Source organism: Pinus tabuliformis, chromosome 3_1 (genome assembly GCF_031772625.1).
Source record: "Pinus tabuliformis cultivar Carrire ecotype Pingquan chromosome 3_1, CPIR1, whole genome shotgun sequence".
Taxonomy (NCBI): Eukaryota; Viridiplantae; Streptophyta; class Pinopsida; order Pinales; family Pinaceae; genus Pinus; species Pinus tabuliformis.
Window position 1 is genome coordinate 874,797,106 of NC_142301.1, and position 19,140 is coordinate 874,816,245.

Below are 19,140 nucleotides of genomic sequence, written 5' to 3' on the forward strand. Positions count from 1 at the left end.
ATCCTGAAAGACTCGGTTCAAAAAGGTAATACTTAGGTCATGGGGGAGTTGGCACAAATGACCATGCTTGGGATGGAGGCTCTGGAAATGTTGCTTGGCAGATGATAGGTTCAAGAAGTTATAGATGCTGGTCAAATATTGACCATTCTCTTACAATTAATCTTTCTTGTGCTTCTAATGTTTTGATTTGTTATAGATACTACGCCTTATTGCCCACTGTTGATTGATGTGTTGGTCGTCGTTCAACTGATCCTTGTTGTTCCAATTGATTGCACTTGGTTAAGAATTCACTATAATTATTCAGTGGCATTGGAGGCTTGTATTTATGACTCTTTTCCCTCTCTCAGCCACTGGATTTCCTCCTGCATCAGCTGCAGTTGTAATTTTCTTTCTTAGCAATCTTGGCTTATATTGTAGACTTTGCTCAAGTTTTAAAATCTTCAAGAGAAGATGTTATGAAACCATCTCACAAATAGATAGAAAAGATAGATGAACACCTTAGGAATAAGCCTCTTCAAGGGGGCAACCTCCTTTACATTACACAAATGAACAATTCTTTGGGATTCTGCTAGGGGCACTGATAAGTCAAATTTAAAAGGCTCTATATACAACTCTGCCTCCCATTCCATTTCATTCTCTGCATTTTCCAATGGTAGGAGTACATCTGTCTAGGGATCTTTAACTAGCGATGGAATCAGAAACACTATATTAGTTTGCCAAATTAGTTCTTCATATATTCGGTCGACAGTCAAATGATATGGAAGTTCCTAGGGGTTCACAACATTAGGGCCAACATACCAAACCTTGGTTTCATCCAGGCATGATTGAATAAGAGACATCATGGGCAACTAACATTAGACATGCTAGGGTACCCTCCATCTATTGGAGATTGACTTTAGGTATAATAACCAATTTCTAAATATTTCACAGGTTCCAACAGACTGTGGTTTTCTCCAACCAACCATGTGAAAATATCTTAAAATCATTCATTAATGGAAACAAAATTCATTGCATTTCTCGTGAATTCCGTTTGTCCAATGAGGAAGACTTGTCTTTTTTCTAGCCAAATTAACAATGATGGGAATTGAATAGTCTTGAATTCTGACATTCTTGGAAGTTGGATTTAACCATGTCAGCTACATGTTGTGCCCAATTGTATACTCTACAAGTCTACACCATTTTCCCAATTGCTTCAAGCATGTTCAGTTTTTTGTCAGAAGATCTTCATGTTGGACTAAGGCATAGGGAGATGATGATGCCCATTTGATCTGCAAGGCCCAAAAATGTTGGACTAAGGCATAGGGAGATGATGATGCATGCCCATTTGATCTGCAAGGCCCAAAATTGTCTGATGATTTAACCTTTGGAGTTATTTGTTGTCGTCGCACTAGTAAACTTTGAAATCCACATAGTCATGTCCATTGTCTTTGGGATTTTGTCTCCAGGGTGTGGTAGACTGGTGAGGTTATAAATAGAATTTTACAAAGTAATTAGTGGTTTTTCTAACCATAGAAGGTCATTACGGTACCAACTAACAATATACTTAGTGACTTCTTCCTTCAACCATCACGAATATGCAGCTAATGGTGTGTTGAGGTTATAAATAGAATTTTACAAAGTAATTAGTGGTTTTTCTAACCATAGAAGGTCATTACGGTACCAACTAACAATATACTTAGCGACTTCTTCCTTCAACCAACGTAAATATGCAGCTAATGGTGTGTTGAGAATGTCTCAGATGCTTGTTGGTTGTAATATTTGGTTCTACTTGATCCATTCATTATTAATTTTGGCCCACTTCATGAATGTTTCAACATGATTTCCCAAGAAGCATCGTTGATTTTTTCTTGTCTAATTTTGTTGATTTGGACCTGGAAATATATTGCAGTTCCTTCGTCAAATTTGGCTTTTGTCCTTTGTTCTACAATGAAATTTGGTTCTTGAAAATGCACCCTCTTCTTATCCATTTTTAAATATTCTTGGAACTCTTCTGTTCTTAGACACTCAAGTAGTTTGGGATCAAAAATAACCAGACTTGGAAACTCTCGAAATTTTGAAAGTTCGACCACTTTGTCTAGTGAAAATTCAAGAAAACTAATAAGCAATGTTGCATGTATCTTCATGTTTATAGTTTTCAAATTAAACGCTGCATTGATTTTGACCTCAAGATCCATTTGAAGTTGTCTCGTCACAATATCCCTCATATTTTGGATATCTGTCAACTCGTGTGATGCAAGTGGTTCTCCATATATCCATTTGATTCTCCTGAATTTTACTTCTTTTTTTTTGTATTTCTACTTTTCCATTGGTCAAGTAAAATGACCTCCTTTGGCCGATATCACCAGCTTGATGTATAATATTGATCATTTCAGTCGAGTTGGTCAGTTGGTTGGTCCAACTCTTGAAGATGGCGGCTTCACTGGGGGAGCAATATCATACCATGTGGGTTCATATATTGGCAGATATATCGGGGTAAAGGATTTTTATATTAGAAAATATAAATAATGGAGCTTAAAGTTAATGAAAAAAATATAAAGGGGTATAAAAAATGCTAATGGAAAAATGGATACTTACAATATCTGGTGAAATAGGGGTTTTTTAAATTGGGAAGCTATATTGGGTTCATATTGGTAGGGGGTTAAATAATGTGATTTTTAGATGGATTTTCCAATATGTAGTCAAATTGAGGGTATTGTTTAATATGCCACGAATGCACGTGATATGACAAAGGTTCTCTAAGTGAATCCCCTGTGCTTTTGATTTGAGCTTTATTCGGTCTAGTCTAGTCAATTTCTCTATAATGATGTTCTCTGAATTCTGTGCAACATTCTTCTTTTCTTTCATGATAATGTCCGTTCCTCTGTTGTGCCTTCTTGTTTAGATAATTTATCAAATATGATCCTTGCTCCATTTACTTAACAACCTTTTGTTTTGATGGTACAATTATTTTTTTCCCAAGATTTTGTAATAGTACTTCTACTAACTTAATCTATTAAATCCATTAAATGACAATATTAAATAGAAATATACTAATGTACATTTAAAATGTTAGCTTAGCGTACCATAATGTGTTTTTTAGACTAACCCATGTGACTAGGGCCTCATAGAGGTTTTCACCAGCCACATGCCAATACTTATCAAGAGATATATAATGATTTATTTCCTTCACAACCTTTTGTTTGGATGGTACAATTATTTTTTTCCCAAGATTTTGTAATAGTATTTCTACTAACTAACTTAATCCATTAAAATGACAATATTAAATAGAAATATACTAATATACATTTAAAATGTTATCTTAGCCTACCAATCTATTTTTTGGACTAGCTCATGTGACTAGTGCCTCATAGAGGTTTTCACGAGCAACATGCGAATAACCAACCTCAAAATTGAATTTTTAACTCTCTTAAATCTCTATTCTTAATGCACCAAAGTCCATATAGATTAGTATAGTTTGTCCTAATTCCTATTTCTTGTATTCATTGAGATTTAGCTAAAGTTTTTATTAGATTATAAAAATTTCATTTTTTTATTAAATATTTAATAAATTTAAAATATAAAAAAATTAATAAATTTTTAAAAATATTAATCAATTATATTTTTATCAAAATTCGTTAAATATAAGAGCTAAAACGTTCTTCCTTTACACAATTAAGAGAATTAACCAGCATTTGTTACTTAGATAATTAGGAATTTGATTTCCTAAGCTCGTTAAATATAAGAGTTAAAACGTTCTTCCTTTCACACAATTAAGAGAATTAACCAGCATTTGTTTTCACACAATTAAGAGAATTAACCAGCATTTGTTACTTAGATAATTACACGTCCCTCTTCTAATAATGAAGAATAGTTACATTAATCCTTTAAAACCTTAATATTGATTAATCAATATTTAACTTGTCAAATTGCTTTTGTGATGCCTTTAAAAGATAATTTTCTAATTTTCTACGACCAAAAAAAAGGATTATAATAAATTCAAACCTAAAGATGTTAGAGGATAATACCAGTCTTTTATTTAAAACAAAATAAAAATTTTGGTTTATACACTAATATTTGAAAATATTAAAATTGGTGTCTATATAATTTCCTTTATATTTCATTCATTTAAAATAAATGTGAAAGTCAATTAATACCATTTTTTTTTCTATTAAGTTGAAAAATTAATTAATTTGAGGTCTTTGTGAAAGTTAAGTACAATTATTTTTTCTAGTAAATGGAAAAATTAATTAAATTGAGGTTTTTGTGAAAGTTAAGTAGATTTTTTTCCTAGTAAATGGACAAATTGACTAATTTGAAGTCTTTGTGAAAGTTAATGAAGTACAATTTTTTTGTGGTAAATGTAAAATTAATTAAATGGACAAATTAACTAATTTGAAGTCTTTGTGAAAGTTAATGAAGTACAATTTTTTTGTGGTAAATGTAAAATTAATTAATTTGAGGTCTTTGTGAAAGTTAGTAAAGTACAATTTTTTTTGTGGTAAATAGAAAAATTAATTAACTTGAGGTTTTTATTTTCTTGTCAAGCCCATATTATTTGATTGTCCAGGGGGGGACCAATGGGATGATGGAGTGTATTCAGGGATTCACCAAATAATAGTAGCTTATGGAGATGTTGCCATAGATTCCATTCACATTCAATATGATAATAATGGAAGACCTTCTTGGTCCGAGCTTGGAAGAAGAGATAGAAACAGAAATTTAAGATCTTTTCGGTTGGAGCCTAGAAGAAGAGCTGGAAACCAAATTGGAAAGGTGATGACTTAATAATAATAAATATGTTTTATAAATAATATGCATTAATATTGTTTTAATTTTTATATATTGATTAATTTATAATTTATTTTTTACAGATTCGATTGAATTATCCCAGAGAAATTCTCACTAAAATAAGTGGACGTTATGACACTTATTTAAGGTCATTGACTTTTGAAACCAACGTGAAGAAATATGGACCTTATGGCAGTGAACGAGGGAATGCCTTTGAATCCCCCGATGGCGATTGGAAAATAGTGGGCTTTCGTGGTCGGAGTCATTCATATTTGCAACGTCGGAGTTTTTCATGTTTCTATTGTATAGGAGTTTCTCTTTCATTTTTTCCACAGGTATGTTTTCATAGTATGTCAAATTAATTAAATTAGAAGCGGTAGAATTTAATTTTTAATTAATCAAAATATGATTTTTCAAACATGTTATTATTTTAGATATGGTTTTATAGTATGTTAAATAATAATATTAATTAAATTATAAGTTTGAAGAATTTTGATTTTAATTTTTTTTTATGATAAACTTTTTTTTAATCTTAAATATAGTATAATAAGTATTTTTTTTTAATATTATAAAATTTTAAATATATTTTAATTTATTTATTAAAAATAAATTTATATTTTTTTCCTTTTGAAAATATTTAGAATTATAGATTTTTAAATAAAATTTATAGCACTTGAACTAGTTCACTGCAAGTATCCCTAATACTTCATGGATCATTTTTTAGGTTTCATATTTTTAGTGTTGATGGTGTGTCAAAGGATTATTTCCACATATTTCAAATGGTTTATCTTTTATACTTATTCTATGGTTTAATGAGCCATTGTCAAATTTTAAATGCATATTTTTTCATTTTCCTAGATGGTTTATTAAGAGGATTTCATTTTCATTTTTGTTTTCCTAACAATTAATCAATCTACATTTGCAATGTTGGTTAAATGAATTTTGAAAATGTGATTGAACATTTTCAAAAGTATTTCTATATTTCTTTGAGAGATTGTCAACTTCCTCAATGCATCATTTGAATGAGCCTTATAATGCATTAAGTGATATTTTTTTATGCTCATTTAAATGAGCCCTATAATGCATTAAGTGGTAATTTTTATGCTCATTTAAAGAATAATATTTTGAAGTTATTTATGGCTCGCTCAGAGACATTTAAGCTTTAGATTATATATTTCAAAAATTTCCATTAACGTTCCAATAAGGCCTTAAAGAAAATTTGAACTTGTTCATTTAACACATGATCTCCTTGATGTTTAGCATTGATGGTGCATTTGTACTAACCCTCTTAAAGAAAATTTGAACTTGTTCATTTTTATGCTCATTTAAAGAATAATATTTTGAAGTTATTTATGGCTCGCTGAGAGACATTTAAGCTTTAGATTATGTATTTCAAAAATTTCCATTAACGTTCCAATAAGGCCTTAAAGAAAATTTGAACTTGTTCATTTAACACATGATCTCCTTGATGTTTAGCATTGATGGTGCATTTGTACTAACCCTCTTAAAGAAAATTTGAACTTGTTCATTTAACACATGATCTCCTTGATGTTTAGCATTGATGGTGCATTTGTACTAACCCTCCCAAATTAATGTTGATTAATACACAATATTTTAGAGAAACATAAAATCTTCCAAATATGTTTGAATATAATATGTTAGGAGGAGGCCAAAGTCTATAAAAGAATGTCTATGTAGTCAAATGTCACATTTTTTTTGAAGCCTTCCTTCAAAGGAGGAGCATTAAAAAAAAATCCAATATTCAAATTTTCTGTGATTCGCCCCCATGCCACCCTTGCCACCTCCTATGGCCAGTAAAAAATGTCTATGTTGAGTGCATTTGATGATTGTAGTCTACTTGTAGACTTGTGAAGCTTCTTTTGTACTCCAACCTTGGAATTCTACATCAAATTGGTTAATGAGGTACGATTTCCTCTCTTTTAATTTTAAGCATTACCAAATTTAAAGTGATGTTACATATTCATTAAAAAATTAAATGAAAAAGTTAATTTATTTTCTTGTTTTCAATCCTTAATGTTTTGTTTTAATTGGTGCCTTATAGCTCCAATTTCCTATAAATGATCAAAATTATCAACATTTATGAAATCCCCATGACACTTATACCTGTCTTTTGGGCTATGAATTTGATGAGAAGAATTGGACTTTGCATGTCCCTTTGAACATTCATCTCTCTTTGGACTTATAATCACTTGATGATTTTTTTTCTTCAACAATTTTAGAGCACCCTCCAATTTCCCCATGGTCATAACCCATTCCTTCACCTCGATAGGATTAAAGATACCTTGTCCATTGACTCTGAGGCCTCTTCAATCATAACCCATCTGATTTAAAAGCGTCATACCAATACCCTTGTCATGCTTTTCAAAGGCTTCAAAATATTTGTTATCAACATTAGTTGAAGGAATCAAATTAGGGGTATTACAATATTTTTGTCATTTTGTCTATCTTAGAAAGAAAACTTAACCCACGTTTAGAATTATGGATGAATTACTCACCCTAAAGTCTTAATGGCCTTCATGCCAAAAACTTTACCTCCATGTGGTGAATCATTGGCTTGAGAATCCAACAAGCTTCCCAAGTGAGTGATTTCATATTTTATTTGGATAAACATACATGGGAACTAACTTCATAATCGAAGTATGAGTTCACACCTTCATTACTTTATTCAAATTACATCTCTAATTGGTTGAAACATTGGATTCCAATGGATGTTCCATGATTGTAATGTTGAGCTAAGACATTGGTAGCCATTTGGAGCCATGAAAGATTTGATGACTTTATTGCTCTTCACTTGCTCTTCACTATCTTTTAAGACTTTAAAAGATTTGATGACTTTATTGCTCTTCACTTGCTCTTCACTATCTTTTAAGACTTTAAAATTAATTGATGATGCCTTAAACTTAGCAAAAAGCTTCATGTGAAATATTATGACTATAAACATTCTTTGGATTCCAATGGATGTTCCATGATTGTAATGTTGAGCTAAGACATTGGTAGCCATTGGGAGCCATGAAAGATTTGATGACTTTATTGCTCTTCACTATCTTTTAAGACTTTAAAACTAATTGATGTTGAGCTAAGACATTGGTAGCCATTGGGAGCCATGAAAGATTTGATGACTTTATTGCTCTTCACTATCTTTTAAGACTTTAAAATTAATTGATGATGCCTTAAACTTATCAAAAAGCTTCATGTGAAATATTATGACTATAAACATTCTTTGGATGATGTTTGATAAGTAATTAAAATCAATTAAAATAAGTGTTCATCAAGACAATTGGCTTTTCACATTAATCAATTCATAAGTTCTTTGATTACTAAAACACTTGTTGATAAATTTAATGAACACTCTTTTAGTGACTAATTAAAATTCTTAATTTTCCTTCATATTTCAAATTCAAATATCTGAATTACATCACTTGTGAAAATTTCTTTCATTCATATTTTCATAATAACAAACCTCCCAATTGAATTGTCAATTCTCTTAAATCTTTATTCTTAATGCACCATAGGCCATATAGATTAGTATAATTTGTCCTAACTCCTATTTCCTCTATTCATTGAGATTTACCTAAAGTTTTTGTTAGATTATAAAAATTTCATTTTTTTTATTAAATATTTAATAAATTTAAAATATAAAAAAAAATAATAAATTTTTAAAAATATTTATCAATTATATTTTACCAAAATTCTTTAAATATAAGAGTTAAAGCGTTCTTCCTTTCACACAATTAAGAGAATTAACTAGCATTTGTCACTTAGATAATTAGGAATCTCGTTTCCTAACCGTTATACTTTATACCTAAATCTCCTAAATGTAGTAAAAGATAAAAGCTTTGCCAAGGAAAAATAATAGTGCTATTTAGTTCTTTGCAGGGGCGAACATTCTAATAATGAAGAGTGGTTAAATTAATTCTAAATCTAGTAAAAGATAAAAGCTTTGCCAAGGAAAAATAATAGTGCTATTTAGTTCTTTGCACTGGCGAACATTCTAATAATGAAGAGTAGTTAAATTAATGCTTTAAAATGTTAATATCGATTAATCAATATTTAACTTGTCAAATTGCTTTTGTGATGTGTTTAAAAGATAATTTTATAATTTTCTATGACCAAAAAAAAGAATTATGATAAATTCAAACATATTAAAGGATGGAGTTGTCTATAATGCGACTTTTTGGAGATTCCGGTGACAGAATCCGGTAGAAGAAATTGAGGTTAAATCTTGATTTGTTGCAGTTAAAATGGTTTTTTAACTGCATATTTGGATTGAGCACCCTGAAAAATCCTTTCATTGTGCAGAAACTAGCTATCAAACTTGCGATTCCAATAAATTCCTGCCGGATTTCGACCGGAAAAACCCGCCGGAAAAGCTTTCAAAAAGTCCCGTTATAGACAACTGCTTAAAGGATGATACCAATCTTTTTTTAAAAACAAAATAAAACTTTGGTTCAACCACTAATATTTGAAAATATTAAAATAGGTGTATATATAATTTCCTCTATATTTGATTCATTTAAAATAAATGTAAAAGTTAATTAATTACAATTTTTTTTAGGTCTTTGTGAAAGTTAAGTACAATCATTTTTTCTAGTAAATGGTTTCCAATTAAATTGAGGTCTTTGGACAAATTAACCAATTTGAAGTCTTTGTGAAAGTTAATGAAGTACAATTTTTTTTGTGGTAAATTGAAAATTAATTAATTTGAAGTCTTTCAAAATTTGTGGTAAATTGAAAATTAATTAATTTGAAGTCGTTGTGAAAGTTAATGAAGTACAATTTTTTTGTGGTAAATGTAAAAATTAATTAATTTGAAGTCTTTATTTTTTTCTTGTTGTAGAGTGTCAAGCCCATATCAGTTGGTCCATGGGGAGGCGACAGTGGGGACATGTGGGATGATGGTGTGCATTCAGGCATTCACCAAATAATAGTAGTTTATGATGAAAATGGAGGTGCCATAGGTTCCATTGACATTGAATATGATAATAATGGAAGTCGTTTTTGGTTGGGGCATGGAAGAAGCACTGGAAACAAAATTGAAAAGGTAATGACTGAATAATAATAAATATGTTTGATAAATAATATGCATTGATATTTGATATTGTTTTAATTTTATATATTGATTAATTTATAATTTATTTTTTACAGATTCAATTGAATTATCCCACAGAGATTCTCACTTCAATAAGTGGATATTACAACTCTTATTACAACGCTCGTGGTATACTACGTGGTATAAGGTCATTGACTTTTAAAAGCAACTTGAATGAACATGGACCTTATGGTAGAGAAGTAGGGACTCACTTTTCAATCCCCATTCCAAATGGGAATGGGAAAATAGTGGGCCTTTATGGTCGGAGTGATGAATTTTTGCGTTGTATAGGAGTTTATCTCTCACGTTTAGACATTGCGGTGCATCCAATGGTATGTTTTCATAGTATGTCAAATTAATTAAATTAGAAGCGGTAGAATTTATTTTTTAATTAATAAAAATATGATTTTTCAAAATGTTATTATTTTAGATATGATTTTCATATGTTAAATATTAATATTAATTAAATTATAAGTTTGAAGAATTTTGGTTTTGTTTTTTTTAGTATAATAAGTAATTTTTTAAAAATGTTATAAAATTTTAAATATATTTTAATTTATTTATTAAAATAAATATATTTTTTTTGTTTAAAAATATTTAGAATTATAGATTTTTAAATAATAAATTTTAAAAACATTAAAAAAAATTAACCTTTTTGTGAGTATAAGTAATTTTTTAAAAATATTATAAAACTTTAAATATATTTTAATTTATGTATATATATATATATAGATTTTTAAATAATAAATTTTAAAAACATTAAAAAATATTTTGATTTTGTTGTAAGTATAATAAGTAATTTTTTAAAAACATTATAAAATTTTAAATTTATTTTAATAAATTTTTTGTGAGTATAAGTAATTTTTTAAAAATATTATAAAATTTTAAATATATTTTAATTTATTTATTAAAATAAATATATATATTTTTTAAATATTTAGAATTATGGATTTTTAAATAACAAATTTTAAAGAAATTAAAAAATATTTTGATTTTTTTAAGTATAATAAGTAATTTTAACATTATAAAATGTTAAATATATTTTAATTAATTTATTAAAAATAAATATATATTTTTTTGTTAAAAAATATTTAGAACATTATAAAATGTTAAATATATTTTAATTAATTTATTAAAAATAAATATATATTTTTTGTTAAAAAATATTTAGAATGATAGATTTTTAAATAATAAATTTTAAAAACATTAAAAAAATATATATATTAAAAAAATTAACTTTTCTCAATTACCCAAATGATAGATTTTTAAATAATAAATTAAAAAACATTAAAAAAATATATTAAAAAAATTAACTTTTCTCAATTACCCAAATTATATCTAGTTTATATTAAATAAAACATCTTATTTTATATTACAATTTTTTCCCATAAACCGATTACATATATATAAATGATTTGAATTTGATGAAAAAATATAACAATTTTAAGAATAATTTAGATGATGAAAAAATATAACAATTTTAAGAATAATTTAGATGATTTAATCATTAGGAATATATATTTCTTGATAAGATATTGTAAATTTACATTTAATAATAAAATATGTATACCTTAACTTTTAACTTTCTTAGTATTAAACGTTAATTTTATATAATATTAAATAAAACATCTTATTTTATATTACAATTTTTTTATATTACAATTTTTTTCATAACCCGATTATATATATATATATAAATGATTTGAATTTGATGAAAAAATATAACAATTTTAAGAATAATTTAGATGATTTAACCATTAGGAATATATATTTCTGGATAAGATATTGTAAATTTACATTTAATAATAAAATATGTATACCTTAACTTTTAACTTTCTTATTATTAAAAGTTAATTTTATATAAACAATATATTTTTTTCATCTTATAGTATAATAAAATAAAAAATTATATGGCATGCCGCCCATCTTCCTTATTGGTTGTTGATTTGAACAATTAACTTTAAACATTATGTTGGCTTTTAATATTAGTAGCAATTTTGAAAGACAATCTTTACGAGAAATGTTGAGTTGTTTTTCTTTCCTATGGGTCTAAGAGGTGATACCGAGGTTAAATGTAAATATTTTATTTTATTATAGTAAATGGTAAACTGAATTGACTGTTATTATCAGTTTGATTACAGTAAATGGTAAATGTAATTGACTATTATTATCAGTTTGGATTTAATAATATTCCCTGTGTTTATTTAAAAAAAAAAATAAGTTTCTTGAAAGGCTAGCAACTAACAAGAAGGTTTTCCTGGGAAAGGAGGCAGGAGAAGGGGGTTCTGTGCTGTGAGGACAGGCAGAGGAGGAAAAAAAACACACACACACAAAAGCGGCTAAGTCTGGTGAGGACCAGATAGCCAGCACAGAAGTGCGGTGACTTGCTGAGGGTAGTGGCCCTGCAAGAAAGCTAGGGAGAGATTCTGGTCCCGAAAGACGAATCTCAAGGTTGGGTGGTATAGTGGAAGCAAGGAGGTGGAGGCTCGGCTTCTGGAGTATTCGTAAGTTACATCAACTCAGGTAAGTGAATAATTAGTCGTAAGCAGTTATGCAAATTCAACATGTTGAATGAGGGTAAACGTACCTGCTATAACTACCACTGAGGTGTGTACTGATAGAATGTATTATTATTTTTTTTAATTGTTTCTGCTTATAAAATAAAACAAACGAAGTAAAACAAAACCAAAGAAATACACAAACATTACAAAGCGAAAAAAAAAATAAAAATCAGAGAATGGTAGTGAATCCTGGAACTTTCTGGGTAATGGGTACTACAGAACGGGCATAATCACCCCTGTGGTCGAGTTGTTCTTAACATGAATGACAATAGAGTTGTTCTTAACATGAATGACAATAGTGTAGGGAGGGGAAAACTGAAAATAAAACAAACAAAGTAAAACAAAACCAAAGAAATACACAAGCATTACAAAGAAAAAAAAATAAGAAAAAATCAGAGAATGGTAGTGAATCCTGGAACCTTCTGGGTAATGGGTAGTACTTGGGTACTACAGAGCGGGCATAATCACCCCTGTGGTCGAGTTGTTCGTAACATGAATGACAATAGTGCAGGGAGGGGAAAACTGTGCCATCTTTCGGTAAACCCTTCAGACAAATTCAAGCAAGAATTAGAGCACCGCTTAGCAGAGTTAATGGGGCCGATAGGAGTTTGTAACCAATTCATGGGCCCTGGGAGTTAAGCGTTTGTGTGTTCAAAGGAAGGAATAATCCTAGGTCTAGCTACGTGTGGTAACGTGTAGGTCTAGCCTTTAAACCATCAACGACAAGTTCAAGGTAAGTGGAAATAGGTAAGTGGAAATTGCTGATACACCTGATAGAGTTATACAGGCACGAGTAAGCTGGACGCAACTGAGTAAATAATGTGTCGACCGGAACCATTAACCAGTAAATTAAATGTATATAGGTAAACACTGTGGCAAACATAATTAATATTTGAATATAACATCCAGGAATATAAATTATAGTCAACCATTGAACATCTGATTTCATCACCATAACTCTTTTGGGAGGAAACTCATATATATATATATATATGCAATTCGGGCCAAGAAAATCTAAGCAATCTCCAATTATAGGGGCATAGAATACATTAAAATTCCAACCAGTTGTTCGTGAACGAAAGCCAGTCTGGAAGCTAACTGATATAGAACATGCAGGACTGTTCTTAAAAAAAAAAACAAAGCTGAGTTACAGAGATTACAGAGCAAGCCGGGTCATGATTGGAAAAAAAAAAAAAACGACCCTTATAAGTCCAGTGAATAACCATGTAAGTCCAGTGAATAACAACCGGCGTAGCTTGGGAAAGGGACAGTTTAATACTCTTTAAACTCATAAAAAAAAAACAATACATTTAAGGCCGAGGTGGGAACCTCTATATAAAAGTATTCGCGCAAACTGTAATTACAGTCAAGCACAGTGGCCTGTAGGCCAAGAAACAGAAACAAATATCAAACCCGGGCAACCGGAATATCTTCATACCCGAGAAATTTGGAATGACCAGCAGTTCATCCCTTCCTCCGCCCGAGGCCACCTGCAAACCAGCCAGCCGCCAATAGGGTACCTGCGTGCAAGCCACACCTGGAAATTAGGTTTGTAAACTGTATCTGTATATCTGTGAGCATTCGGAAAACTACAGCAAAACAAAACATCGACTGATAGAATAGGAAAGAAACTGGGCGGTAATTGGGTGGTGTTACCTGGTACGTAGTCTGGTAGTAGGAGCAAGAGGGAATTTGAACGCAGGTCTGCGACATTCAAACTCTGGCGCTGTGATGGTGAAGCCCTCCACCCAAGCAGAGAGCAGAGTAATTTCCAGAATTTTTTGTGAAGGAATGAGACCCCAACTCGGCGCCACGGATAGAGTAGGACGGCGAGCAATCATGTTCATCGTTGGATCATCTGACAATTTCCTGGGCGTTGATACTCGACGGATCCCCGAGGTAGCAGCTGGGTAATGCCTCACAGCCATTGAGGCCCAAGGATCCCGAGGTGGCAGCTGGGTGCTACCCACGCCACGTATCCTGGGTGGGACGGGTCAGTAAATGCGCAGGTAATGTCAATAGCCGCCCAAAACCATTGTGTATTAAAACTTCATAAAACTCTGTACTGATAACCGAGATATTTAAAGGATAAAAATTACATGTCAACCCTTAGAATCGTGGTGTAGTTACGGGATCACGTGTCTGAATTTTTAATTGCCTTGGATGTGATCGATACAGGTAGAAGGTGTATAAAATGTTAACCGTGTATAACTCTCACATGTACTAGTCAACCGGGTGGGTATGTCAAGACCCGCTAGCTATATCCGCATTCGAGTATGGGTTGTATTATGGGTGTTATTATTGTAAAGCGATAGTTATAACCTTACAGAGTTATCAGTAAATCTCGGCCACATAACCTGATTCCTCCACGGACACAAGAGTAGGGAGAAGGGGTTTGAGTGATTATATTTTTAACCTATTTGGTAGAGAAATCAGTTGGATGAGAAAGATATAGTATGCAATTACACTCTTAACTACAAAATATAAATACATGGAAACCACTTATGCAAGTAAGGAATTTGTATGGTCATAGAGATTGTGTTCAAGTATTGTGTCTATATCATAATTTGTAATGTTAGGTTGTGACAAACAAAGTGCAATCTTTCTAGCAAAGGACCATACTTATCATTTTTAAAAAATGCATATGGAAGTTCAATATCACTTTGTGGTTGAAGAAAATAAAGTGTTATCTGCGAATGCTAGCATTTTGAAGAATGTTGCAATCTCATTAACAATGTTTATTAGAACTAAGGAGTTCCCTTAGGTGTAGATAAGCGATGGTCATTGCTACTATAAATTGTTGATAATGTAATCCTTAGGTTTCTTATATGAAATGAAAAGAAAAAAACAGAATAATTTTGGATATGTGTTATATTTCTTGGAAGATTAACACCGCTCATTGTACATTGTGCCAAGGTTGTAGGGGGAAAGTCTCTACATTTTTTTGAGTATGTTTTGGTTTTGTTTTGGCTTGGGTTTTGTGTAGTTTATCTCATTATAATGTAATTCTAGAATCTAATCTAGGTTAATAAATTAGGATTTTGGATGCTATGGAATACTATATATTGTATTGTAATGGTGAAGTTGATACAATTATAGTTAGAGGCATGGTTCTAAACATTTGTTGGTTTTCCCAATTAAGGGTTTCTAAGGTAAATTTTTGAGCACAAAATGTGAATGTTAGTGTTTAATTTTATATTCTATAAATAATCTATTTGTTCATTGCTTATTGTAAAGGTTTAAATTTGAACCTGGTGCATTAATACCACAATGAAACATTCCTAGACTCTTGTCTAATCTAGATTACTACATTTCTAAGTCTATACACACTAGAAATTTCAAAAAAATTTCAACCTACCCCATAATTAACAACTATGATGCCATTAATGATAAAATTGAAACATTCCTAAAGGATTGTATAACTATTTACTTTTCTCTAATACCTCAATTTCATATCCTAACCATCCTACCAAATATAGTCCCTTCACTAAGGTAGCATTGGTTCCATAATTATACCCTATCATGAATTCATAATGCATATGACCAACATATGAAACATATACATAACATGAACAACATAAACATGGATAAACAAATATTATAAATTGTAAACACCATATATACATGAGATGAAACACATCATTAAACACATGAAACCATAATTTTAGCACTTATTTGATTTAATGGAACCAACTAGTTGCAGGCATCAGACATTCTCCAACAACAATTGCAACCATGATCCCATTCTCTTCATCGTACACAATATAAGGAAGTGCACCCTCTTCTTTGCTCTATAATCCCTCGAGTTGTCCCACTTCCATTCTAGGGATTCACCAAAAGCTTTGCCAAGGCAAAATAATAATGCCATTTTGCTCTTTGCACGAGCGAACACGTTCCTCTTCTAATAATGAAGAGTAGTTACATTAATCCTTTAAAACCTTAATATCGATTAATCAATATTTAACTTGTCAAATTGCTTTTGTGATGCTTTTAAAAGATAATTTTATAATTTTCTACGACAAAAAAAGAGGATTATAATAAATTCAAACCTGAAGAGGATAATACCAGTTTTCTATTTAAAAACAAAATAAAAACTTAGGTTTATACACTAATATTTGAAAATATTAAAATTGGTGTCTATATAATTTCCTTTATATTTCATTAATTAAAAATAAATGTAAAAGTTAATTAAGTACAATTTTTTTTTCTATTAAGTTGAAAATTAATTAATTTGTGGTCTTTGAGAAAGTTAAGTACAATTAATTTTTCTAGTAAATGGAAAAATTAATTAAATTGATGCCTTTGTGAAAGTTAAGTAGATTTTTTTCCTAGTAAATGGAAAATTAATTAATTTGAAGTCTTTGTGAAAGTCAATGAAGTACAATTTTTTGTGGTAAATGTAAAAATTAATTAATTTGAGTTCTTTATTTTCTTGTTGTTGTAGTGTGTGAAAGTTGGTCCATGGGGTGAAGGTTGAAAGCAATGAAGTACAATTTTTTGTGGTAAATGTAAAAATTAATTAATTTGAGTTCTTTATTTTCTTGTTGTTGTAGTGTGTGAAAGTTGGTCCATGGGGTGAAGGCGAACGTGGGGACTTGTGGGATGATGGAGCGTATTCAGGCATTCGCGGAATAAGTGTACGTTATGATCATGAACATGCCCTATGTGCCATTGGCTTTGAATATGATCATAATGGAAGTAGTGTTTTGTCGGATACGCATGGAAACAACAATCGAGAACTGCGACAGGTGATGACTGAATAATATTAAATGTGTTTTATAAATAATATGCATTGATATTATTTTAATTTTTATATATTGATTAATTTATAATTTATTTTTTACAGATTCCATTGGATCACGGAGCGATTCTCACTTCAATGAGTGGATATTACGACGACACTTGTGTAAGGGAGTTGACTTTGGGAACTTCTGGAAACAGATTTGCCAGTGTCACTTTTCCTACACAAAATAGATCCCCATTATGCACGCACTTTTCAATCCCCATTGGGAATGGGAAAATAGTGGGCTTTCATGGTCGGAGTGATGAATATTTGCGTTGTATAGGAGTTTATCTCTCAAATTAACACACTGCGGTGCCTCCAAAGGTATGTTTTCATAGTATGTCAAATTAATTAAATTAGAAGTGATAGAATTTAATTTTTAATTAATAAAAATATGATTTTTCAAAATGTTATTATTTTAGATATGGTTTCCTAGTATGTTAAATAATAATATTAATTAAATTATAAGTTTGAATAATTTTGATTTATTTTTTTTTTTATCAGAATTTTTTTAATCTTAAACATAGTATAATAAGTAATTTTTTAAAAATATTATAAAATTTTAAATATATTTTAATTTATTTATTAAAAATAAATATATTATTTTCTTTTTAAAAATATTAAGAATTATAGATTTTTGAATAATAAATTTTAAAAACATTACAAAAAAATATATTAAAAAAATCAACTTTTCTCCATTAATTAAATTATATCTAATTTATATTAAATTAAACATCTTATTTAATAAGTTTTAAATTTTATATTACAATTTTTTTCAAAACCCCATACAGATATATAAATGATTTGAATTTGATTAAAAAATATAACAATCTTAAGTATAATTTAAATGATTTAATGATTAAGAATATATATTTCCTGAAAAGATATTGTACTTGAATTTGATTAAAAAATATAACAATCTTAAGTATAATTTAAATGATTTAATGATTAAGAATATATATTTCTTGAAAAGATATTGTACATTTACATTCAATAATAAAATATGTATTTAAAATTCGGTAACTTTCTTATAATAGTGTATTAAACGTCATATAATCAATATTTTTTTTTTTTTCATCTTATAGTATAATAAAATATTTATATACTTAAATTGTTTTTTTTTAACAAAATTTTAATATTTTATAGAATATATAAAAAATTAAAACATAAGTTGTAAATATACAAATTAAAATTTCTTATATAACTTGAATTTTTAAAAGATTATAAATATCCAACAATATACATTAAAAATTTATAAATATCTAACACTATCTATTTATACTCTTTATGTGTAAGTTTTTAAGTTCAATTTTTAATGTATATAACAAAAAAGATATTAAAAAAAATGCACTTTTTTCAATTACCCAAATTATATCTAATTTATATTAAATTAAACATCTTATTTAATAAGATTTAAATTTTAAGTATAATTTAAATGATTTAATGATTAAGAATATATATTTCTTGATTAGATATTGTAAATTTACATTTAATAATAAAATATGTATACTAAATTCCTTAATTTTGTTATAGTAGTGTACTATACGTTAATTTTATATAAACAATATATTTTTCCTTAACCCTCTTATAATAGTGTATTAAACGTTGATTTTATATAAAAAATATATATTTTTTTCATTTTATAGTATAATAAAATATTTATATATTTAAATTGTTTTTTTAACAAAATTTTAATATTTTATAGAATATGTAAAAAATTAAAACATAAGTTGTAAATATACAAATTAAAATTTGTTACATGACTTAAATTTTTGAAACTTAGGCTATCGCTCTTTTCAAGCATGTTATTTAAGTGGATATATTTCATTTGAAGAGTTGTTGCACATTAACCATGGGGGATTTTGTTACCTTTGTTGCAATGAGTAGATGTGTTAATGAGTAGATGTGTTATTGGGACC

The 19,140-nt window shown here is 29.0% G+C and overlaps 1 protein-coding gene across 2 annotated transcripts in view; it reads left to right on the plus strand.

The window, feature by feature from the left end:
• LOC149190370 (jacalin-related lectin 19-like) overlaps nt 1-17,541 on the plus strand; it is a 53,377-nt gene extending 35,836 nt beyond the window's left edge. The window contains exons 3-4 of one of the 2 annotated variants that reach the window (XM_089413394.1): nt 16,992-17,186; nt 17,285-17,541. In XM_089413394.1, coding sequence (XP_089269520.1) covers nt 16,992-17,186; nt 17,285-17,524 — 435 coding nt within the window. In that variant the 3' untranslated portion in view covers nt 17,525-17,541. Of the gene's footprint in view, nt 1-4,524; nt 4,647-16,991; nt 17,187-17,284 lie in introns of those variants that run through there. The other variant, XR_016256490.1, reaches the window with a different exon arrangement.
• Nucleotides 17,542-19,140: the final 1,599 nt, after the last annotated feature.